Below are 25812 nucleotides of genomic sequence, written 5' to 3'. Positions count from 1 at the left end.
TGCACTTGAAAAACGTAATAAAAAAGAATGAATATGTCGGCACTAAAATTAACGACAACTTAAACACTAATCCTAAAGGCATTTCAGAATATGTTTGTTCATTCTATAAAAAAATATATGAATCTAAATTCAATTCAGAACACTGTGAGGAATTTTTTAATACAATCAAAGAATTTATTCCTACTATTTCAGATCATTTCAAGAAGAATTGTGATAAACCTCTCTGGAACTTTGAACTTATTGAAGCCCTAAAACATTAGAAAAAAGGTAAATATCCTGGAATTGATGGTTTAGTCACAGAGTTTTATCTATTTTTCTGGGAGATTATTGAATTCCCATTAATGAATATGTACAAAGATTGCATTGCTAATCAAGAAATGACAGCCACTCTGAAACAAGGATTAATAAGCTTGATTCCCAAACCAAACAATGATTCTTTATGCATAGAACATTGGAGGCCAATTACTCTCCTAAATATTGATTATACATAATTCTCACTTGTTTTTGCCAGACACATAAAAAGAGATCTTGGCGAAATCATGAATGAAACACAGACAGGTTTTATGTCAAATCAACACATAAGTAATAACATTAGACTAATCTTGGATTTGCTTGATTATTCTGAACATGTGGACTCAGAGGTAGTTATAGTTTTTCTAAACTTCTACAAAGTATTTGACACTCTGGAACATCCATTTATATACAAGATTTTAGATCTCATGGGTTTTGGGGGAAGTTTCATTTCAATTGTTAAAATGCTTTACAAAGATAACAATAGTAACTTAATGATTTACCCGAGCACTTCCAAAAGATTCCCTGTTAATAGATCTGTTCGTCAAGGTTGTCCAATTTCACCAATTCTTTTACTAATCCCAACAGAATTCCTTTCATTACAAATTTTAAACAGCTCTAAAATTAAAGGTTTATCAATAATTCAAAAAGAAATTTGAACTACGCAATTGACGGATGATACGGTTTTGTTTTTAAAAGATAAACACCACATTGAACCAGCAATACAATTAATTAAAACATTTTCCAAAGCATCAGGCTTACAACTCAACATAGGTAAATGTGAAATATTATCCATACATGATACAGAGAGTGAGAATGTATGTAATATACCATTCAAGAAAACTGTCAATCACAAAAAACGTGAAAACTAGACAACAACAAAACTTTCTTCCACGACTTAAGAAAACAAAATATTATGAACATGTGGCTCCAACGTGATTTGACAATGTTTGGAAGAATTTTCTTAATGAAAGCTGAAGGTATCTCTAGACTAATATATCCTGCTTTATCTCTATTTGTTCAGGAATCAACGTCTAAAGAAATTAACAAAATATTTATCAACTTTACTCGGAAAAATAAAAAGCACGATTTAAAAAAAGATAAACTTTCAGGATCCAGGAAAGAAGGGGGTTTTGAACTGATACATTTTGTTGATTTGAACGATACTTTTAAGATTAAATAGATAAAGGAATGTCTCAAAGCTCCTAATTCTATCTGGTATTTTATTCCAAATAATATATTTAACAATCTTGGTGGTCTTTGTTTTCTACTCACTTGTAATTACAATATAGCCAAATTACCATTCAAAATATGTAAATTTTATCAACAGCCTCTTCTAGCTTGGAAAATATGTTACTCTCACAATTTCTCCCCACACAAATCTATAATTTGGAATAATGAAAACATTACGATCAGAAGGAAAACAATACTTAGACAAAACTGGGTTGATTGAGGTGTTATTTCTATAAGTGATCTCTTTGACTCTGAAGGAGCATTACTAAGCTATAAGCGTTTCCTACTAATCAAATCATTCCCTGTTACTAGCAAAGAATTTAACATTGTAACCAAAGTTATTCCTGATGATTTATTCCTTTTAATGAAAAGTCATCTTCAGTTTCAAGAAACCCTAAGAGTTGAACGTCTTCTAATGGTAAATGGTTTAAATATCATGGACTGAAAGTGCACAAACAAACATATACGAAATACATTTCATGAAAAGTGGAAAATATCTCCAAGAAAAAAGGCCTTTTGGGGAAACATTTTTACAAACATTAATTGGGAAAAGGCTTGGACACTGCCTTTCAAATTTTGTTTTAATAACAGAATTAAAGAAAATCTTAAACAATATTTTTCCATCCAATTTGGATTTCTCCAAATTTATAGACACCGACAATAAATGCAGCTTTTGTAATAACGAACCAGATTCCCTCTCACATTTATTTTATTACTGTATTTGTGGTGTAATTGTTTTACAATTCCCTTGTTGATATTGAACTTTACCTTGAGCTGTTGTTGGGATCAATCAATAGAGTGTGTGTGTGTAGAGTCACGGGGTGCGGTGTGTAAAAAAAATAAAGTACCTAAGTGATGACACGCAGTCCGACTCTTGTACACATTCCTCCAAAGAATAGAAGACGCACATGGTGTCAGAAGTGGGATGCACCTAAACCAAGGTTCCATCACGGTCTTCAGCAGATAGAGAGGAGAAAGCATCGCTATGGCAAGTGACGGTGAGGACGAGCAGGGCCGGGTCGGCGTTACCAGGAGGGCTAGCGCACCCAGTGCTACATTCAGCATCCAACCACCGGAGGCCTTCGACTTCTCCCATCCAAACGAGTGGACAAAGTGGATCCAGAAGTTTGAAAGGTTCAGGCAAGCAAGAAATCTGTCTTCAAACTCAGAAGAAAACCAGGTTAATACCTTAATTTATTGCATGGAAGAGGGATGAAGCTAAACGATGCCGATCAACATGAATATGCTAAAGTGAAGGAGGGCTTTCAAAACTTTTTCATAGTTCAGAAGTATATTGTTTACAAAAGAGCACGCTTCAACATGCGGAAACAAGAGCCAAATGAGACTGTAGATGCATTTGTCACTGCCCTGCATACACTAGCAGAACATTGTAATTATGGACAATTGCATGATGAGCTGATCCGAGACAGGATAGTCGTTGGACTGGCTGACAAGAGACTTCCAGAACGTATTGTCACGGCAAATTTGCAGTTGCCCTCATTTGGAAACATAATTTGTGCTCTGGTTGAATGATGAAGTACAGTCAAAGCATGATGATTTTATAAAAAAAGGTCTATTATAAACTAAATGAAAAAGAGTACAAAAAAAGGTCTTCCATCCTGTCGGAAGGGCAAGCGACCAAAAAGTCACCATAACAATAACAATTCCCCACTTTTGGTTGCCATCAACGACCAAATCAAGAAACAAAATTATTATATTCCAGTAGAATAACCTTGGATCCACCTTTGCTGTCTGTCAGGGTAAACCATTAGCATTGTTATTGTCATACATTGGATATATTCTTTTTTTGTGAGACAGACATACGTATCTGTGAGAGCAACAAAAATGTGGAAATAAGCAAAAACCTTTAAAAACGTCATCATTATCATCAATGACATGAATCATCAAACATCAAAACCTCTACTACCATCTCGATAAGCAAAAATCCCAATTTATATCAAGGACATCACTCACATTCATTGACTGAGCTCAGTGGTCCCATTAGTAACTGGGGTCACCAATAGCCAGAAGAATAGTGGAACCATGGTTAGAACCACCCCACTTGATTGGCGGCATCATGAGTGAAGAATGAGTGTTTTCCTCAATCACAGCAGAAGGGCTTGTGACTGTATCATCTTGCAGCCAGGTGTGAGGTTGTCCACCCTCCACCTAGCTATAAGCCTTCCATGGGTGTGGCTTATAAACAAAGCAAAGTAAGAACAAAAGTCCCAAGTCGGCAGGGTCCTCAGGGCTTGATCTAGGCTCTCGTTTTAGAACGTTTTTTCCAACTGAGTGTGAGTCTCATGAATCAGCTCCTGTGATCCCACAAGGCAAAGGAACGCTTCTTTGTACACCGCACCTGAGAAGCCAGTTTAGACGGCGTAGTTGTTACTGCACCGCCCCACTCAGTGGCCTTGTCGGTTCCCCCTTTGTTGTTCGTTCAGCCCGTGTTAGCATTAGCTGGTGTCGACAATCGTCTGCTTGGATCCATGTCACCCACTCCGCGACCTTGACTGCCGTGTGGGTCGTCAGCTGAACTTGGAAAGGGCCGGTCCACCTCTGGTTGATCCACCTCTGGTCAGCATTGTAGATGATCAAGCAGTCATCAGGCCGAATATCGTGCAGATGATCGGTTGTTGTCAGAGGAAGGGTAGTCTCCAAACACCTGGCAACCTCTCTTGGGATCGGTTGGTACCTGAACAGAAGAAAAGAGGGGAAAACAAAACAAAACACAAACAAAGTAAAATAAAATAAATTAAAACTAGTTGAAAGAGAAGGGGTGTTAGGGTTAGTTAACTAACTAAATGAATTGTTAGTATGGCTTTGTCAGCTCGGTTATAGCTTCCAGGAAGAGAGAGACAGGTCAGAGGTCGGGATCGGTGCTGCTGCACAATCACACAATGGTTAGGAGTGGGTTAGTGAGCTTTTAACAATGCCCAGCTCAAAGTTATCTGTAGCCCATTCACACATGAGTGAGAAAATATGAGGCTGAAAGAAAAGCACTTTCCTGGAGCAAGGTGAAGTGTAGCTGGAGTTGCAGTGATTCTCAAACTGTGGTACGTCTATGTTATGTATAAATGTTCTTACTGGAGCCACAGACCATCAGGAAACAGTTAATGCAGTTTACAGTAGTTTAATCTCCAAAGTTGTTGCCACATGGTTTTGCAAGGCAAGGTATATTCCATTCAGTAATATTAAACAATATATAATACACAAGGTTAAACAATATATAATACACAAGGTTAAACAATATATAATACACAAGGTTAAACAATATACAACATTTGGTTGCAGGTTACTTACATTTGTAACAACCAAAGGACGCATGAGCAACAGCATGGAGCACAGCAGGTGCTGCACAGGTGTGCCTGTTAGTAGTCTCTCTCTTGGGTGTGGCTTCTTCTCCCCTGGTGCCTCCATCTAGTGGGCACCTGTGAGACTGCTACATTGGCATTCATTTACTGTGGTTTTTGACAATATATATATGTATTGTGGTGGTGGACAAAGAGCAGAGGAAAGCCGTTGTGGTCGACATAGCAATACCAGGCGACTTCAACATCAGGAAAAAGGAACATGAGAAACTAGAGAAATACCAGGGGCTCAGAGAAGAGTTGGAGAAAACCTGGAGGGTGAAGGCATCAGTGGTGCCCGTGGTCATTGGGGCACTCGGGGCAGTGACCCCCAAACTGGAGGAGTGGCTCCAGCAGATCCCAGGAAATACATCAGACATCTCGGTCCAGGAACAGCAAAGATACTGCGCAGAACCCTCAAGCTCCCAGGCCTCTGGTAGAGGACCCAAGCTTGGAGAAAGAAAAATAATAGACCGCCCGCGGAGGGTGAGGAAGAGATTTTTTTTTTTTTTATGTTATGTTATTTTAATATTATATGTATTATATTATGTATAATATTTATTTTATTATAAATATATATTGTATATTATTTCGTTATATATATTATAAACATGACAACACAATTCTCCAAAATAATAATACCAATAAAAATACCTATAATTGTAAAACAACCAGTTAAAGAAACATGTTAGAAATAAATAATAATAATGAAACAATAATAATGTCTGGGACTGCGAGGCCAAAAACTCGTCCATTGCCTTTTTAAAGTCTGCAAGTGTTTCAAAAGTCTTGCCACTCAGTCCTCTGGAGGTAGATGACATGGTTTTTGTACAGTAAATTTTTTTCTTGTATTTTGCGTGTCCTTGAGTGGACTGGCCGCAAAGCACACACGTGTAGAGTTTCACTGCCTGAAGGTTTGTGCCGCCACGCTCAGCTCTCTTTCTTTTATACAAAGTTGATCTAGCCGGGGAGCTGGCTGAGGAAAGCGGTTGTGACAACAAAAAAGATGGCTGCTGTTGATGGGGGGAAAGAGCTGGAGGTAATGGCAGGTGTGCAGTTGTGATGGGCTGACTTAACAGGGAGGTGGACTGGAGTCCTGCTGCTGTGGAAATGATCTGAGGTGCTAGTGACTGCTGAGGATGGACTGCAGTAGCAAGCCTCAGTTTGCAATTCCTCGTTCCCGCCATAGACGGCGTGACCTCATACTGGACTTGAGGTCGACTGGTGTGCGGTCTTTGATCTGGGAGCTCTGCTGTGGGGGGTGGGCTGGCACTGGACATACTCTGCTTTCGACGGAGGATAGCAGAACCTTGGTCTGTGACATTTACGGCTGACAGAGCCTCCTGTCTCTTGATGTACTCAGCAACACATTTTGTGTTGATTTTCAGGAGGGGAATCCCAAGTTTGCTGAGTTCAGGGTCGTCCACTGTCACTCTCTGCTGCACCCGCTGATACAGTTTGGTGATCTCATGCTTGAGCGGGGACCCACGAGCCTTTGTGCCACAGCCAGGATGAAGCCACAGCTGTTTAATGATGCAGTACATCAGGCGGTTCTTTCTGGTGTCCACCACGTGAGCGGCTGAGTAACGCTTACTGAACTTTAGCTTTTGCACCAAAGAAGGCTCAGACGGCTCACCGTTGGTGCGTTACCCCAGCGTGCCGAGTACAGGCTGTCAAAACTCCTGATGCTGCGATCATGGAGGTCAAGCTTGTTCCAGGCGCTGACAACGCTCCGTCTTGTAGATTCACTGAGAGCAAGCTTTCCCTCTTCCAAAGCAATCTCAACAAGAACCCTGCTCAGCTGTTCTACATGCTGGTATCCAGGGAGATGATTTGGGCCACTAGAAGAGTCTCTTTGCTCTGAGCGTAATGCTTAGAAGTGCAAAAAGGTTCAGACGACTGGGAAAACAAATACTCCAAGCCAAACCGCTCGTCCCCAACAGGAACAGGATGTCTGTAATTGACCTCCTCTAACTCGCCAAACAACTCCTGGCACCTCTCATTCAGACGGTGTGTCAGAGGAGACACATACACCCTGTTTTTCCTCCCCTTTCTTCCTTTAACACTCGCTGAGTCCCTGTCAGAGTTCCAGCGTGCATTGCAACTGAGGAGATAGACCTGGAAGGGGACGGCGGCACAACGAGGCCCAGGAATCATGCTCGGCAGGAAGGAGTGAAAGCCCTCCAGGCTGTTGCTTCCTCTCACTGTGATGTAGTATGACAGGCGCACATCGTTATGTGTGACGTACTTGACAATGGTATACATGTCTCTCCCTGGTGGATCCTGTATGCATTCCAGGTGTCTCTGCTGGTTCTCCCAGACCCGGTCGATGGCTGATGGATCTTTGAACAGATGGACTTGGTTCTCGTCCATCCCAGCCGCTCCCTTCAGGATGTCAATGACACGCTCAACACGCACAAAGGTCTCTTGGGCTCCAACTGTGATCCTCCTGACAAAATGTATGAGATCATATTTGCCCACGTGCCAGTCAATGACCTGAGCATCAGTCAGATGATCAAACTTTGTAGGATGCCCTGCACGTATGGCTTGGATGAACAATGCCATGTCATCTTTAATATATGAGAAGACCGCAGCAGAGAGGGCAGACTTAAAGAGTGCATACTTTGCATGGTGATCCGTCCGTATTGCAGCATCAAACCTTTTGATCCAGTGGAAGATGTCCAGCCGGACCATCATTCCACACTCGGCCCACTCTCTGAGGAGCTTCTCCAGGGACGATACACCATGCACATGACAGCAGCCGCAGTCCACATACATCAACTCAGGAGGTGCCTCCCCTGCTCGCTTGTACCTGGCCATGAGACCGTCAGCCATCGGCCTGATTTTGTCCAGAGACTCTTCGCAAGTGAAGACCGACATGAGGATCTGACCGAGTTCATTGGCCACGTTGGTGCACCAGTCCGCTCTGCCCTTTCCCTCGCCAGCGAGTTTCTTGCAGATCTGTTGATTAAAAAAAAAGGAAGTCAACAAGTTAGTGGAGAATATAGCATAATAAAAATAAAATTACCAGATGTATGTTTTAAAGCTTCCTTTTTTTTTTTACAATTAAACAAAATCTTTCTGTAATAATCTTTTTTCTACAATTATTTTCATAATGACAATATTGTTTTGTATTCCAGTATTTTTATTATATTATATGAAGCACTGTTGTGGCATATGGACCAAAAGCCAGTTTTTCCACGCCACGGTAGGCTAAGCAAGGAGGGATATAACGGTGATGACACGCACGCCAAAAAATTGCACAGAGTTGAGAGGTTTATTGTTCCAGATCGCGTTGGAGACATAGGCACTTACTGTAGTAGCATGCATTGGTTGCCTTACAGATATCTCATGACAGTGCAGATTTTTGATGGATCACAGGATGATGCAGTCAACAGAAAGTAGCTCTCCCAAGCTCACTCAACCACCATGATGCAAACAAAAAACACCCCCAGGTGAGCGCACGTACTAATAGAAACTACTCCCACAGTGCCACACCCAATCAACATGATGCAGAAGCGTGAATACTCTGAGTGCATGCACAATACCCATTCACATGCATGAACCTCATTTATAAACAGGTGAGAAACAACCAAACTCTGTACAGCTCCTACAAGCACATTGAGACATTTTTTTCTATATCTATAAGGATAAATTAAACTGCTTTTCTCACACTTACGGAATTTGTTGGTGTAAAAAGTGCTGTAAGCCACAGTCTTTGCTCTGCGACATAGACAAAAAATGCATTATTGCTATCCGTCCCCAAAGTGTGTCTTTGAATGGGGAAAATTAGTTTCTAGGCTTATCTGCTTTTAAATCATTTTTAAAAGTACATTGATGATGTAGGAGGAAGATGCACAAGGTTGTAGATGTTTTGAGTAATGACTTTTTACTCTGTGATCATTGATATTTTGATCTGTGTTTTATAATAATCTGTTACTTTGTTGAAGCGTGCTGCTTCTGCCTGTCTTGGCCAGGACACTCTTGTACAGTAGATTCTTAATCTCAATGAGGTTTTTCCTGACACTAAAACATTTAAATAAAACATGTTACTGTGTCAAAGTTACCTTCCTGGTGGAGTCATATTTGAGGACTTTGCCAAAAGTGGACATGATCTGAGTGCGGTAGTCCTCGATGTTCTCTACTTCAGAAATGAGGAAGGCTTTCCTCAGCAGCTGAGGTGACGGCAGTTCCCTTCTTGTTGGAGGACGCTGAAACTGATGGCTGAGTGTTCCTGGAGGCAGAGGTGGATGTTCATATTACACACAGATACAGAGACATACAAATATATAAACATTGTTTCTTTAGACTAAACTGTAGCAGTATGTCACTAAAGTAAGTATTAATTTATTCTCTCCTGCTCACTTGTAGTGTTTTCAGAGATCCAGCAGAGGTCGCACATTCATGTTACATTATGGCCTCCTGTTGTATTTATTTTAACCTGACTAAGGACAGCAGGTGAAAAATATACATTTGTTTGTATGTCTAATATGACTTACTTATGATCCCACCAGGTTTGTTGAGCTGGCTAAGGAGGGTGGTGTAGAGGTCTTTTCTGTGCAGGTAATCCTCACAGTGGCTCTCCTGGACCTGCCTCCAGACCTTGGCCATGGTGTTGTCCACAGTGCGATCCCTCATTAACCGAATGATCTGCTTGTCCACCCCGCGCCTGAGATGACAGCACACAATCATGTGATGTCAGTGAAACTATGTTGTTTTGTTGTTTTTATGTGAATTCAAAGTATTTGGAAATAAATTAGACACTTACATCCGTGTTAAAACTGCTGGGAACACGGCTTGATGAGCTGGACTGAGCTGTTTGAGAATGGCTGCATCCCATGCCAAAAAGCGACATCTCGCAGATATGTCTCACTGTTTTGGAATAGCCACAGCGGTAAAGAAAAGCCTTGCTGTCACCTTGTGCAGGGCAATCCGTCCTGGGACAGCGAAGGCTCGTTGCCTCGTAAGACATTATCTTCTGGATAAGCCCTCTCTCTGAATCATCTTTCAGCCACTTGATGTCTGCACTGGGAAGCCCATGGAGGTCAGACTCCCACATTTTATGGCAGCCCTCAAATCACACCTGGTGTTTTAACAAAGACAAATCCTTCATTAACCAACCAGAGCTGTGGGTACATTAAACTGTATTGTATTGTACTGTAATGTATTACTTCAGATTGAGCAACTTGTGTTGCAGGGGACACAGTGCCTTCACTTGGCTCTGAATCTGCAACTGTCACTTCACCACCAGGAGCTGAAAGAGGGGCCTTCAAAAGATTAGCGTATTCGTATAAACATGTATGTTGATAGGCTTGGTGTGATTGATCTATGAACTATGTCCATACTGGTGATGGTGAAATGGGGTCTCTGAGGGGTCTGGTTGAGCGGTCTGTGGAAGGTCTGGCTGAGCCTCTTTCTCAACAGCAGCTGGAAGAAAATGAGGGACAAGGTTATGAAGCCACTAATCCATATCCAGGCAGAAATAAAACTATGACAATAATATGAGCTTCAACCATCTTCAAATGTTTTTTTAGGTTGTGTTTTTCCAAACAGATTTACAGTTTCATTTATATTATATTTGAAATTCTACACACATTTTGAATTACATCATTTTAAAATATCAATCAATAAAAAAAGGATTTACTTTCATAAGTGGTGAGAGCTTCAACCAGCAAAGCATCATCTGTCCAAGAGTCGTCAGCTTTGGAGACTGAGGAGCTGGAGGAAGTTGTAACTGCAGGAGGTGCCACTTTCTGTGACGATGCTGTTGCTGCAGCCGGGGTCACTTTCTGGAGAGATTTCTGTAAAGTACAGTTTGTTACACTAAACAGTCAGTGTCAGACCTGGCTCAGTGTGTGTATGTATGTATGTATGTATGAATATAGACTGTATATATAATTTAATCAAAATGATCAATTTATGCATACCTTCAATGTAAATACTGTAAAACTCTACCTTGTGTAAATCATCCTATATGTCAAACATCTTTATTACCAAGTTACTTCAGCATCTTTTGCACTACTCACCACTGCACTATTCTATTATTTAGTCTGGTACATTTTGGTCTCTGCTTGTTTTGTGTTTAATGTTGATACGTAATGTCATACCTTTGTTCATAGAGAGCACGGTTTACTGAAGTAAAGGTCCTTGTGTGTGTGTGTGTGTGTGTGTGTGTGTGTGTGTGTGTGTGTGTGTGTGTGTGTGTGTGTGTGTGTGTGTGTGAGCACAATGAAGCTGATTTTGATTCTGATTAAGTATAGTCTTAAATCTTATCTTATAAAAGGCACTCTGCTTATTAGTTACGTCACCTTAACCTACCTCTTTCTCTTTTTTCTCTTTGTTGAGGATGTACAACCTGAAGCGCTTCATGGTCTTTGTGCTGATGTCGTCCTCCATCACCAGCCACTGACGCACAGAGCAGAAAGCCTCCTGGGCCATCTTCCTCTCATGGTCACTTCCAGCTTGAGGGTCAGCTTGAAGGCACTTGTGGAGGCTGTACCACTGCCACATTTCCTGAAAGGTGAAGGACTTGAAGCGACCCTTGCCATAAATGGCTCTGTCCACATTCACCTCCAAGTGACAGGAGACTTGGGGGATTAATTTAACAAAGTGGAGCAGGGAATCCTTCACCCAATTGTTTTTCACCCATTCTTTATTTTGTGCTTTCCTGCCTGGTTCCTGGCTCTCTTTTATGTGACGGTCTACTAGACTACAGCATACAGAACATGACAATTAATTCAAGAAAAACAAATTATACAAAGTATTTGATTCTCTTTCGTGAAAAACACTTACAATTTAACGTATCCCACGTCATTTTCTACCAGACACTTAAAAGTTTTGCCACATTATTTCCCAAATGGGATTATGTGCTGCCCCAGATACTGCTTTTCTGATAGTGTTGTTGTAAAAATCTGGCATCTTTTTTTTGGATTAAATGTTAGACAATAGATTGGTTAATACTGTACGTAGGCAGGAACTTCTAGTGCACAGCCCACAGGATGGATCAGGTGGAAACATATCTTTATGGATATGTGTCAGGGCTTGTGTGATAGTAATGCAAAGATATTACCTTCCTCACAAGCTGTATTGGGATCCCTCAGTCGAGTGTCCTCGTTTGATTCAGACGGTCTCAATGACTGGCATGTCTTAGCCTCCTTTGTTGGTTTCAGTATACACTGCTGCCTGTCGTGTGGAACACTTGTGTCCAGAATGCACAGGACAGGCAACAGTGGATCCAACCCAGGTCTCTTAACGGAAGCTGAAAAACATTAAACTTTCAAATGATTTTCAGATTCAGAATCAGAATCTGAAAAAACTTTAATCATCCCAGTAGAGCAATTAAAAAGTCAAAGAGCGGCATATAAAGAAAATAAATTAAGAGAATAATAATAATAATAATAATAATAATAGTAAATTAAGACAACACTAGTGATGATAATAATAATAATAATAATAATAATAATAATAATAATACACACCCACGCAGAACAACATGGATGTGAGGTAAACTCAACAACAAATGAATGATAAAGTGAGAAACAAATGAAAAACACCACCATTAATAAATGATAAACAACACTAGCAGCAATAATATTAATACACACCAAGAATTACAGACTACATTTTTCACATTTGTCAGGCATAGTTTTCACATGTTCATACCATCATGTCTTTGTGCTGTACATATTGTAAATAAACCTGTACATGTTAGAACCTTGCACACAATCCATGTGTATACATAAATGTTATAACTATACAATCCATTTGACATACAGTACATGTATGTTATTACCTCACAAACAAGCAATCTGTACAAGCATGTTTATTACCATATACAAAACCCATCCATTCAATGTTCACCAAAAAGCTGAATGTGATACAGAAAAAATAGACAGACTGTAGAAAAAGCAAAAAAAAAAAAAAAGTAGAAGAAGAAAATAAACTCACCTGCTGAATGAGACGCTGCTTTAAACTCCATCTTCTTTTCTCTATAGGCTTTTCTATAGGCTACTTGCAGTCACTTACTTAACCCTTGTGTGGTGTTCGGGTCTGTGGGACCCGTTTTCAGTTTTTATTGAAATAAAAATATATTTTTTGGAAGTTTTTAGATTAATATTCATTTTCAAATTAAAACACCATCACGCAAATTCGTACAACTTTATTTACTTGAATATAAATGTAACTTAATAGGAAATAAAGTATACAAATGTAATCATCAAATAGTTAATTCATTATAAACGGGAAACAAAAATACTACATTTATAATTGTTTAGATTACTATTCATTTTCAAATTAAAACACCATCACACAAGGCATTCCGCTTCCGGTCATGCCTTGCCCGGGTGCCTAGTAAAGTGCTCGGCCCGATATAAAGTTTGAATTGCCTTTAAAGCTCCACTAAACTATACATTGATCACCGTAGCGCAGAGCCAGATGATTACAAACATGAGTTCTAACTCGAGAACGACAAAAAAGGACACTAAGGCCGGTAAAAATGAGGACCCGAAGGCGAGTCAAAAACAGCTAACGTTGGAGGCTAGCCTGGCCAGCACAGATAACAGCAGTGAGTCGCCGATGCTAGCTGAACTCCGACAGTTTCGACAAGAATCCCGGGAAGCTCAGAAGGACATAAAAGAGTCCCAAACGCGGATGGAGACATCAATGGGTGCTATTGCCCAAAGAATGGATGATCTGGAGCAGAGGATGTCTACCGCAGAATCCCGAGTGGGTTATGTGGAGGACAGAGGCCTTCGTCAGGAAAGGGCACTAGCTTACCTGCTAAACAAAGATGCTAAGCTAACGGCATGACAGGAGGATTTGGAAAACAGGCTCCGCAGAAACAATATTCGAGTCTACGGTATACCTGAGGGAACAGAAGGTATGGACATGCTTCAGTTTATCACAAACCTGTTCAAAACATGTCTAACGTTGCAAGGAAATCTGAATATTCAGCTTGAGAGAGCTCATAGAGCCACAACACCTAAACCAGCCGTGTGGGCGCCACCGAGGTCCATAATTGCTCGTTTTTTGGACTTTAGCGTGAAACAAATAGTGCTCCAACAAGCGTGGAAGCAGAAAGAGGTGCAGTTTCAAGGGAAAAGAATCTACTTCGACCAAGACTACTCGCTCGAACTGCAAAGGAAGAGGAAGCAAGTTCGAGATATCATCAAAAAGCTAAAGGAGCGCAACATCCGGGCACAATCACCGTACCCGGCGCAACTACGTATGTTTCTGGACTCTGGTGTTAAGATTTTCCCGTCGCTGTGGGAGGCTCAATCGACTCTGAAGTCACTGGGAGTGAACGTGCAGATAGAGGACCGAGACGTATTGGAGAGAGAGTTTCACAACAGATGGAGGGTCCAGGGCAGGCGCGGGAGGGAGGAGCCAGTCCTGTCTCCAGGAGAAATAAGAGCCATCCTCAGAGGCAGAGATCAAGAAAGTGAGAGGGAGGATTAGAAGATCCTCCTTTAGTCACTATGGACATGATGAAACGGTGGGTGCATTGAAAGTTTAAATCAGACATTAAATACTACAGGCAATTATAGACATGAGTTCACAAGAATATGGGCAAGCACAGAAATGTATTCCGTGCTCTCTTTTAGTTTTTTGTTTTCTTTTCTTCTTCTTTGGAAGTGGCATCAGGGCATCTACTGCAGCAGAGACTGGGACAGAATGCAGACTGCTGCATACACCTTCGGTGTACTCGCTCCAGGGAGACAGTTCTCCCTGCCCTCTTTACATCTGGGGAGGGTCGCTCATAGAGCTGTGCTGATCACCAGTTCACACGGTACCAGGAACCCTCGGCATCGTTGGAAGTTCTACACTGTTATTGTTTCTGTTCAGGTTCATTGTTCAATGTGTTTACCTATTGGCAGGTGGTCTGTAATTTTTATTTACTCTTTAAAGATTACCAAGGCACTTGGGTGGTGTTATGGTTAATATTATTTCATGATGGCAACTTTAAACGTAGTGAGTTATAACATAAATGGTCTAAATCACCCTATCAAAAGGAAAAAAGCATTGGCCCAATTAAAAAGATTAAAATGTACAATTGGGCTAGTACAAGAAACTCATCTGAATGATAAAGAACATAATAAGTTAAAACGAGAGTGGGTGGGACAAGTATATAGCGCTTCATATGAGAATTATAAAAAAAGGGGAGTAGCTATTCTCTGTCACAAGTCCTTATGTTTTGTACCAGAGAAAATTCTTAAGGATAAAGGCGGAAGATGGGTCATGGTTATTGGCTCGGTTGGAGAAAGTATTCTGACAATTATGAATCTGTACGCTCCAAATGAAGACAACCCAGGTTTTTTTAAAGAGGTCGCTCAAGTTTTGGCAGGAAACTCCAAAGGAATGGTCATTATAGGGGGGGATTTCAATTGCGTATTGGACAGTCATATGGACAAATTCCCCTCTGATCAGAGATATCAAACCTCTAAATCAAAAGTGCTATGTAATGTAATGGAAGAACTAGGGCTCATTGATATTTGGCGTGCAAAGAACCCAAAGACCAGAGATTACACACATTTTTCAAAAGTTCACAAAAGCCACTCAAGAATTGATTTTTTCTGTATCTCTACTCAGGAGGCCTACAGGGTAAAACATTGCCATATTGAGCCTCAAACACTGTTTGACCATGGACCTGTGGTTATGTCCATGAGTTTGGATCAGGAAGGACAACCAAAATTATGGAGAATGAATGTCTCAATCTTGAACAATCCTGAGGTGGTCCAATCTATTAAAAATGAGATTAAAATATATTTAGATACAAATGACAATGAATACGTTTCTCCCTCCATTTTATGGGACGCTGCTAAGGCGGTACTGAGAGGCAAAATTATATCAATCTCCTCACATTTAAAAAAAGAGCGTGAGAAGACTGTGAAAAACTTAGAAGAACAGATCAAACAGCTGGAGATGGATCATAAAAGAACAAAAAATGAGAACGCACTAACAGAACTTAAAGAACATAGGCAGAAACTAAATGAAATACTAACGTATAAAGCAGAAGGCGCTTTACGTTTCTCTAATCAAAAGTATTATGAATATGGAAACAAAGCAAGCAGATTACTTGCTTTTCAACTAAGGAAATCCCAAGCCAATCGAATAGTTCAAAAAGTTACATGTCCCACTTCCAAAAACATGGTGTCCCATCCCAAGGCCATAGCAAATGCATTCTCAAAATACTATGCTCAACTATATAGTTCAACAACTTCTCTGGATAAATCAGAACAAATTAGGCTGTTTCTTCAACAAATCAATCTCTCAAAACTTGATGAAGATGAATCTAAGTCACTAGTGGAGAATGTGACTAAAGAAGAAATAAGGTTTATTATAAGAAAGCTAAAAAATAATAAGTCGCCCGGACCGGACGGTTTCCCAGGTGAATTTTATAAACGCTTTGAAACCGAGCTCACTCCCATTTTACATAGTGTTTAACTACACGTTGAGTTCAAGAGACCCCCCAAAAACTTGGGCGGAAGCATTAATCTCTGTCATATACAAAGATGGGAAAGATCCTACACAGTGCGCCTCCTATAGGCCAATTAGTTTACTGTGCAACGATGTAAAAATTTTAAGTGCTTTACTAGCTAGAAGACTCCAGGGTGTAATCAATAAACTCATCAATCCAGACCAGACAGGCTTTATCCCTGGAAGGCTTGGAATAAATAACATTAGGCGCACTCTCAATATTATATCAACCGCCCGAGAGCAGCCCCACCCATCAATGCTTCTCGGCCTAGATGCGGAGAAGGCGTTCGATCGGGTGGACTGGATATTCTTGAAACACGTGCTATCGAAGATGGGTTTTGATAATAGATTTAATGATTGGTTTGACGCGTTATACGCAAGTCCCATTTCCAAGGTACGTGTAAATGGCTATATTTCAGATGGTTTCCCTTTACAAAGAGGCACCCGTCAGGGTTGTGGATTGTCACCAATCCTGTTTGCTATTTGTATTGAACCTCTGGCTGAATGTATTAGGACTAACCCATTAATATTAGGTATATCGGATAAAGTCAGGACTCACAAGCTATCGCTGTATGCAGATTACGTCATCCTGTATATTAAAGAGCCGGCTACTTCCATACCTGAAGTTATGAGGTGCTTGAAAGCCTACAGTGATGTTTCTGGCTATAAAATAAATGAAACTAAATCTGAAGCGATGATGATTAAGGGCTGCTGGCCCCCAAAGCTCTCCAACACAGTTCAATTCAATTGGTCACAGGGTTTTCGATACTTGGGTATTTTGATCACGGCGGACACCTCTCGGCTGTATAAAGCAAATTTTGAAAAATTAATAGACAAAATTTGTGAGGATTTAGATAGATGGGAGATATTGTCGCTCTCTCTTCTTGGGAGAGTTGATACTAGACGAATGAATATTCTCCCCAGGCTGTTATACTTGTTTTTGTCACTTCCTATCTGGATCCCAGCACTGCTTTTAAGAAATTACAAAAAATTATTTCTAATTTTATTTGGCAAAAAAAAAAACCAAGAATCAAATTCACACAACTGACCAACTCTAAAACATGCGGAGGCCTCAACTTACCTAATTTAAAACTATATTACTGGGCAGCACAGCTGCGCGGGGTAGTGGAGTGGCAGAGACAAAATGAAGAAACAACATGCTTGACACTGGAGCAGAGTTCATGCCCTGAAATTCCCCTTCAGGCTCTGCCATGGTACTCCAAGGAGAATAAGAATAAACTCTCAAATGTTTGGATGAAATGTACACTTAAAATTTTGACCAACATATGGAAAAAAATCAAGGCTCCTTTTTCCATATATAGGGCAATGAGGATCACAGATATTGTAGATTTTAAACCAATAAAAATGGATTTTAGATTCAGAGAATGGGCAAATAAAGGGCTTTTACTGATAAATGATCTATTTAAGGGGGAGATTCTATTATCTTTTAACCAGTTACAAGAAAGATTTGGGCTGAATTCAACAGATTTTTATAGGTTTCTGCAGTTGAGAAGTTTCTTGATGTCACACATAGAGTGGTTCTCCCTCAAAATGCAGCCTTCTGAACTAGAAGGATTTTTAATTAATCTTCATAAGAAACAAAAATGTGAAGGGGTGGTGTCGAATCTATATAATGTTTGCAGGGGGAAGGGGGATCTCTGGAGGCGAAGGGGAGATGGGAGCTGGAGATGAACATTGTGATTGAAGATCAAATCTGGGAACAAGTATGTGAAAGTGGGCACAAACTGACCAGCAGTCCAACTTGGAAAGAATTTGCTTGGAAATTAAATATTAGATATTTTAAAACTCCTTTTTTAATTTCCAAGTTCGATAAGAAAACAACTGACCAATGCTGGAGACTCTGTGGTCAGGTTGGAGACCACACACACATTTTCTGGGATTGTCCTAAATTAAAAAAATTCTGGGAGGAAATTAGGAATGAAATTTCAAATCTCTTACACACTCACTTTGAAAGTGATCCGCTGGCTTTTGTCTTCGGGATGCTCCCCCATGACTACTTAAATAAACCAAATATGTACTTGTTTAAAATACTGGTGTTGGTGGCTAAGAAGATGATTACAATGTCTTGGTTGAAACCGTTGCCCCCTACAGTGGATCAATGGAAACAGAGACTCATGAAAGTGTACACAATGGAAAAAATAACAGCAAGCCTCAATTTGACTATGGACTTATTCAAGAAAAGGTGGAATCCAGCTATTACTTATTTTGGACTGACATAAATGTTTCGGTTCCATCATACCAATGCTTGACTCTTGTATAACTGTGATGACCATACTTCATCACTACAACTATGATTATTGTTATCTTTTGTATTACCGCATATTTTGCACTGCCGAAACGACCGCCTGCCGTAGAGTTTGTTTTGTTTGTTTGTTAAAAGGATACTACACTACAACTTTATAAATGTGATGACATGAGTGACGATAATTTGCAATGCGTGAAATATGAATAAAAACTTTTGTTCAAAAAAAAAAAAAAAACGCCATCACACAATCTCAATGAATTGCAATCTATAAGTGCACGTCCTCAAACATAAATTTAGATTAAAAAATACAGTTAACATTTTTTATAATAAAATGATAATTAAAAAAATATTATTTTTTATAATTTTTCAAGATATTACTATTATAAAAATTAAATCATTAGAAAATTAATTGTTAAATTGAAATAAAAATTTAATTTTTGTAATTTTAATATTACTATTGTTTTTCAAATGGTCTTTTTTTTCATTTCCTGTTTTTCAGACATGTACTTTTGCACTCCTGTATATTTTTGCCTTCATTTTGTGTACGTCATATTGATTTTGTATGTTTTGGAGTTGTTTTGTGTAAATATTTTCTGGATCATTTTGTGCGCTTACTGTTGGGGGTGCACAAAGTCAGTCCGTGGGCCACCAGTTGCCCATGTCTGCTATAATGGGTGACGTGTAAATATATTTTGTGCATGCGTCCGTTGAAAATAACACTGATAAAAAAATTTTTTGGAGTAATGTGGTGAAAGCGAGCAAAACTTTCAGCACCTGGTATTCCCAGGCGGTCTCCCATCCAAGTACTAACCAGGATCAACCCTGCTTAGCTTCCGAGATCAGACGAGATCAGGCGTTTTCAGGGTGGTATGGCCGTAAGCGAGTGAAGCAGCCGCTAAAGGCCTACTTCTAGCTCCGTTTAACCCACAGCTGTGCTGTGTGTCTGTGGTACGGTTCACATTGATCCTTTGCAGACGCTGCCTTGCTCCCTCACACAAAGTGCGCCTGCGCTCACAATTGCTGCTGCTTCCTCCACCTTCCCTCTGCACTGATCAAACTGTACGCCTGTGTTTTTCAACCTTGGGGCCGTGTACCCACGCGTGGTGGCCTGGAATGTCTAGTAATTGAAAAAACAATAAATAAATAAACATTTAAAACATGCTGGTTAAAAACATTTTTGTTTATTTTTTTGTCATTTTTAAGATACTATTTTTTTTTTTAAATTTAAACACCATCACACATTCTCAAACAACTGTATTCTATATGTTCACTGCCTCAAATATAACTGTAGTTAAAAAACAAAAAGTGGCGTAAAAATGAAATCAATAATATTTATCTTTTAACTAAAAATAAAAATACTATATTTGTATTTTTTTTAGATTATTATTCGTTTTCAAATTAAAACACAATTTCAAAAAACTTTATTCAATACGTTCACTTCCTCAAACAAATTTAGTTCAAAAATACAGTAGAAAACATTGATAATTAAATTGTTAATTAATATAATACATAATAATTAAAAAATATTTTTTGTAAGTTTTTAGATTAATATTCATTTTCAAGTTAAAACACCATCACGCAAATTCGTACAACTTTATTTTAAACTTTTATGTCTTCGAATATAAATGTAATTTAATAGGAAATAAAGTATACAAATGTAATCATCAAATAGTTAATTCATTATAAAAGGGAAAAAAAAAATACTACATTTATAACTGTTTAGATTACTATTCATATTCAAATTAAAACACCATCACACAATCTCAATGAATTGTAATCTATAAGTGCACGTCCTCAAACATAAATCTAGATTAAAAAATACAGTTAACATTTTTTATAATAAAATGATAATTAAAAAAATATTATTTTTATAATTTTTCAAGATACTACTATTATAAAAATTAAATCATTAGAAAATTAATTGTTAAATTGAAATAAAAATCCAATTTTTGTAATTTTAATATTACTATTGTTTTTCAAATGGTCTTTTTTTCATTTCCTGTTTTTCAGACATGTACTTTTGCAGTCCTTCTGTATATTTTTGCCTTCATTTTGTGTACGTCATAGTGATTTTGTATGTTTTGGAGTTGTTTTGTGTAAATATTTTCTGGATCATTTTGTGCGCTTACTGTTGGGGGTGCACAAAGTCAGTCCGTGGGCCACCAGTTGCCCATGTCTGCTATAATGGGTGACGTGTAAATATATTTTGTGCATGCGTGCGTTGAAAATAACACTGATAAAAAGATTTTTTGGAGTAATGTGGTGATGGCGCCCCCCTGTGGAGGTTTGAATTCGAAGCGAGCTAAACTTAGAGCACCAAATTGTGCAACATAAAATCCTAATCTATGTTCAATTGCCTTTGAATCGATATATCACAAAACTATTTCCCCATAAATTTGGAAATTTACAGAAATAGAGGTGGGCCCCTGGGATCCATTTAAAAAAAGAAAAAAGGGCTCTGAGCGTCTCATCAGAAGAAGAAGAACAAAGTGAGTGGCGTTTTGAGTCCGGACTAATAAAAATCAGTCTTTCGGTCAGTTTTGTAACCAGTGGATGGCGGTAATGCACCTGAGTGCAAACTGCCAATAAATCCCAAAAAGAAGAAGAAACTTCAATTCACACATGTCATATCCTGACTGTTAACTTGTTATACAACAACACAAAACAAGGGGGGAAGCCAAGATAGCGTTCGGTGCGCATCGTTTCGCCTGAGCTCCGGAATGTTTTGGGCACTGATGCTGTATACTCAATAGAAGATACGACAAACTTAAACAGGACAGTATTTCTATAATGCCATACAAGAATGTGACAAAGACAACTAATGACAAAATGCATGTGATGAATCAACACCTCCTGGAGCAAAATTAAAACAATTGAAGAAACTGAACAGTACAGTTGACGTTGGAACCTGAAGCTTTTGAACCTCCCAGAATCCCTCAATGAAACCACTGAAGATGTGAGAAAAGAAGTTTTTAGTACCTAAAAGCCAACAGGGACCGGACACCAGGCCAGAAGGACCCGGAACAGAAGCAGCAGAGAGAGCAGCCCCCCCCCCCCCCCAGGGACGACGACCATGGCCATAGCTGCCTAGGGCACCAAGTCGCACCTCTGGCCCCCAGGTGCACCGACCGAGCACCCCAGAGCGTGCCAGATCGTCTTTTCTCGATGCTGCCCGCGCAATGAGCCCTAGCCCCTGGGCCAAGCCCCCGTTGGGGGTGTCACCACATCACAGCCCACGAACCGGCTACAGCCCAGCAGGACCGCACAGCCCCAGCCGGCGCAAGAACAGCAGCCCAGGCCCCGCCCCCCACCAGACAGCGCAAGCCACGGGGCAAAGCCCCCCACCGGTGCACGGGCGACCGGCAACCGCCACCTCAGATAGTGAGAGTGTATGTAATATACCATTCAAGAAAACTGTCAATCACAAAAAACGTGAAAACTAGACAACAACAAAACTTTCTTCCACGACTTAAGAAAACACAAAATATTATGAACATGTGGCTCCAACGTGATTTGACATTGTTTGGAAGAATTCTCTTAATGAAAGCTGAAGGTATCTCTAGACTAATATATCCTGCTTGATCTCTCTTTGTTCAGGAATCAACGTCTAAAGAAATGAACAAAATATTTTTCAACTTTACTTGAAAAAATAAAAAGCACGATATAAAAAAAGATAAACTTTCAGGATCCAGGAAAGAAGGGGGTTTTGAACTGTTAAATTTTGTTGATTTGAACTATATTTCTCAAAGCTCCTAAGTCTATCTGGTATTTTATTCCAAATAATATATTTAACAACCTTGGTGGTCTTCGTTTTCTACTCACTTGTAATTACAATATAGCCGAAATTAACATTACAATTATGTAAATTTTATCAACAGGCTCTTCAAGCTTGGAAAATATGTTACTCTCACAATTTCTCCCCACACAAATCTATAATTTGGAATAATGAAAACATTACGATCAGAAGGAAAACAATATTTAGACAAAACTGGGTTGATTGAGGTGTTATTTCTATAAGTGATCTCTTTGACTCTGAAGGAGCATTACTAAGCTATAAGCGTTTCCTCCTAATCAAATCATTCCCTGTTACTAGCAAAGAATTTAACATTGTAACCAAAGTTATTCCTGATGATTTATTCCTTTTAATGAAAAGTCATCTTCAGTTTCAAGAAACCCTAAGAGTGGAACGTCTTCTAATGGTAAATGGTTTAAATATCATGGACTGAAAGTGCACAAACAAACATATACGGAATACATTTCATGAAAAGAGGAAAATATCTCCAAGAAAAAAGGCCTTTTGGGGAAACATTTTTACAAACATTAATTGAGAAAAGGCTTGGACACTGCCTTACAAATTTTGTTTTAATAACAGGATTAAAGAAAATCTTATTAAAATCTTACACAACATTTTTCCATCCAATTTGTATTTCTCCAAACTTTTAGACACCGACAATAAATGCAGCTTTTGTAATAATGAACCAGAATCCCTCTCACATTTATTTTATTACTGTATTTGTGGTGTAATTGTTTTACAATTTCCTTGTTGATATTGAACTTTACCTAGAGCTGTTGTTGGGATCAGCCAATAGAGTGTGTGTGTAGAGTCACGTGATATACGGCAAGAATAACAAAGTTTAAGTCATTGTAAACTAGGAATGTGCGATATTTTATCGTTTATGATTTATCATCAAAAATATTCTCACCGGTAAGAATTTGTCATCCCACGATATAAACGATAAATTCCCATGTCGGAAATTAGCGAAGGCCACGGGCCATTTGTCCCTTAATTTAGCTAAAAATTACCAAAAAAAACACGTGTTCCACGGGACAAAACTGTCCTTGTTTGTTGTCAACTTATTATTTTCTGGAGCGGAACATTGTTTACGGAAGCTCTGACGTGCACCGCCACCGCCCCCTTCACACACCGCCGTCTGTCTGTCTGTCTGTCTGTGTGTGAGGTGATCGTCACGGCTACCTGAAGCTGCCGTGCTGCGATACATCATGGACCGCTACTTGGTTAAAACCAGACAACCATCCAACAAAGGGAACACATTCAAGTTCCTCCGTCATGTCCACCCAAAGTTCCACAAACACGGGGACAGAGATGAACCTGTAGCAACGATTATGAACTGGAAACTCAACTAAAGCTAACTATGCTAAGCTAACACACCGACACACAGACTGGGCTAAGAGCTAATGCTAACCACTCCAAATAAGGAACAGACCAAATAAAAAGAACACTTCTTAATGTCATAAAACCACAGACAGCCACCGATTTGTTAATGGTCAGATTTAACACTTGTATGTGTAGCGGGTCCCGGTCTGGTCTCCGCTAGCAGATGTATAGATAATTCTCCTGAGCGGAGTGCTGTAAGTGTAGGGAAGACACAGCAAAGCCTGACACATGTGACTCTTTCTCCATTCAATTGGATTACATTTATTTACACATTCAAATAAACCCCTTTCTGCATTTATGAATTATTCTTATTATTTCTGCTTGCAATGAAGCACTGTTATAACCACAGATGTTATTGTTTACACAAAATGTCCATTTTACATATTTTCACAAAAATATGAAATTCAGTATAAAACCAAAAATCAACATATTTCTTCACAATCATGTCATCGAACTGTATCACCAATCATTTATATATTCTTGTTTAAACACCTTGTTTTTAACCTCTTAATTAAGAGAGTACATTTTGTCATAACTAAACATATTTTAAGTATTTACTTAATGAAATAGAATAACCTTACATGCAGTTATTGATTTACACACACACACCATTAACTAACCAACTTATTAACAATCAGAAACATGACTAACTCCTGGCTTGTCACCAAACCCAAGAACTCTAACCACACCAACAGTCTCAGTTTAAGTACAGGCCCTAAACCTAGGCTTCAGTTGTAGCACATTTGTATCCCTACATTAGCATTAGCTTAAACAACCAAACAATGTATTGCACTCACACATCATATTTCACACATAAAGATAAAACTACAAACACATTATTGTCCAACAAAACAACCCACAAATGACCAGGAGCCAATAGAAATAGGTAAAGTACACACTTACTACGGTGTCGACCGCCTTTTTGCTAACTCTCCTCGTCACGTAGCATGAAACTTACATTTCTACACACATTTTAGCTAACAGGCAACTTATCACTGGAGCACCCTATTATGTTTTAAACACCTGTACTCACATAAAAGGTGAGAAACTAACCTGTAAGTGTAGGGAAGACACAGCAAAGCCGGACACATGTGACTCTTTCTCCATTCAGTTGGATTATGAGGCACGTCCGGTGCGCACCGCTTACGTTTCAGGTTAGTGTCGCCATCTAGTGTCCGTTTCACAGCATGACATGGTAAAGAAAAATGAAACATTGCAACTACAATAAACTTAAATTGACTTTGCATGGGAAGGAAACCAAAATAAAAACATCTCAACAAAACACTCATTTTGTGAGTATCACATATGGAAGGATAAAAACTAACATGTCACATGTTGTGTGAAATAAATGTTAGCATGAATACTAATGTCACTATTAATCTGTCCCAATTTGTGAAACGCAATATTTTTTAATTATATTTCACGTGTTCACAGACAAAGCTGGTCCCATTAGATTAATGTAACTATTGAGATTATTACACCTAAATATACTGAATGATTAAATCATCAGATTGATCTGGTTCAATTATAGGAAATCAGAGAAATATTTATCAATAATAACTTTATGTAACTCATTATCAGATAAATGAAACAAGATTCAGCAACAGTAAAAACACTAATGGAGTTATTTTTGCTTTTCATGTGCTATTTTTTTTTAGAAAATAATTTCTTTTCAAATGAGGAAATGAATGAATTACATATAATAACACTAATAATAATTTAAAGAACTCGTACAGTGCCTGTAGGAAGTATGCATTCATATAGTGGGCGCTTAAGGAGAGTTGCCAATTACGGGCATAATAATAACATACTCTGTCGCATTATTAAGGGGCTTATTTGCAGGTGCAAAGTAAAATAACATGTGCAATTTCCCTGGTTTAATTCTATGAGACATGCGCATGATGAATGTGTTGGGGTTTTTTTTACTCATTTTTGTATTTTTTGTTTTAATTATTGTTTGTTGTTGCCATTGTAGTGTTATTCTGGAGTCAATTTGTGTTTCGTTTTTTTCTTTATGTAGT

At 39.0% G+C, this 25812-nt stretch overlaps 1 protein-coding gene and 1 non-coding gene across 3 annotated transcripts; both read right to left on the bottom strand.

Moving 5' to 3' along the window:
• Nucleotides 1-6651: 6651 nt before the first annotated feature.
• LOC114460368 (uncharacterized) lies at nt 6652-24972 on the bottom strand. Of its 2 annotated transcripts, none has more exons than XM_028442298.1 (10): nt 24845-24972; nt 11944-12132; nt 11193-11387; nt 10519-10675; nt 10220-10301; nt 10046-10141; nt 9643-9957; nt 9374-9543; nt 8942-9108; nt 6652-7835 (listed from the first exon to the last, which is right to left on the bottom strand). In XM_028442298.1, coding segments are annotated over exons 7-10 (1494 nt in total). In that variant the 5' UTR covers nt 9645-9957; nt 10046-10141; nt 10220-10301; nt 10519-10675; nt 11193-11387; nt 11944-12132; nt 24845-24972; the 3' UTR covers nt 6652-6680. The 2 variants fall into 2 exon arrangements, with proteins under 2 accessions (XP_028298099.1, XP_028298098.1); XM_028442297.1 differs by having other exon boundaries at nt 10046-10128.
• Nucleotides 19378-19496, bottom strand: LOC114460418 (5S ribosomal RNA). The gene has a single exon (XR_003673637.1). It is a non-coding gene; the product is annotated as a 5S ribosomal RNA (ribosomal RNA).
• Nucleotides 24973-25812: the final 840 nt, after the last annotated feature.

This window comes from Gouania willdenowi, unplaced genomic scaffold, assembly GCF_900634775.1.
Source record: "Gouania willdenowi unplaced genomic scaffold, fGouWil2.1 scaffold_434_arrow_ctg1, whole genome shotgun sequence".
Classification (NCBI taxonomy): domain Eukaryota; kingdom Metazoa; phylum Chordata; class Actinopteri; order Blenniiformes; family Gobiesocidae; genus Gouania; species Gouania willdenowi.
This window is presented reverse-complemented; position numbering and strand designations above follow the sequence as displayed.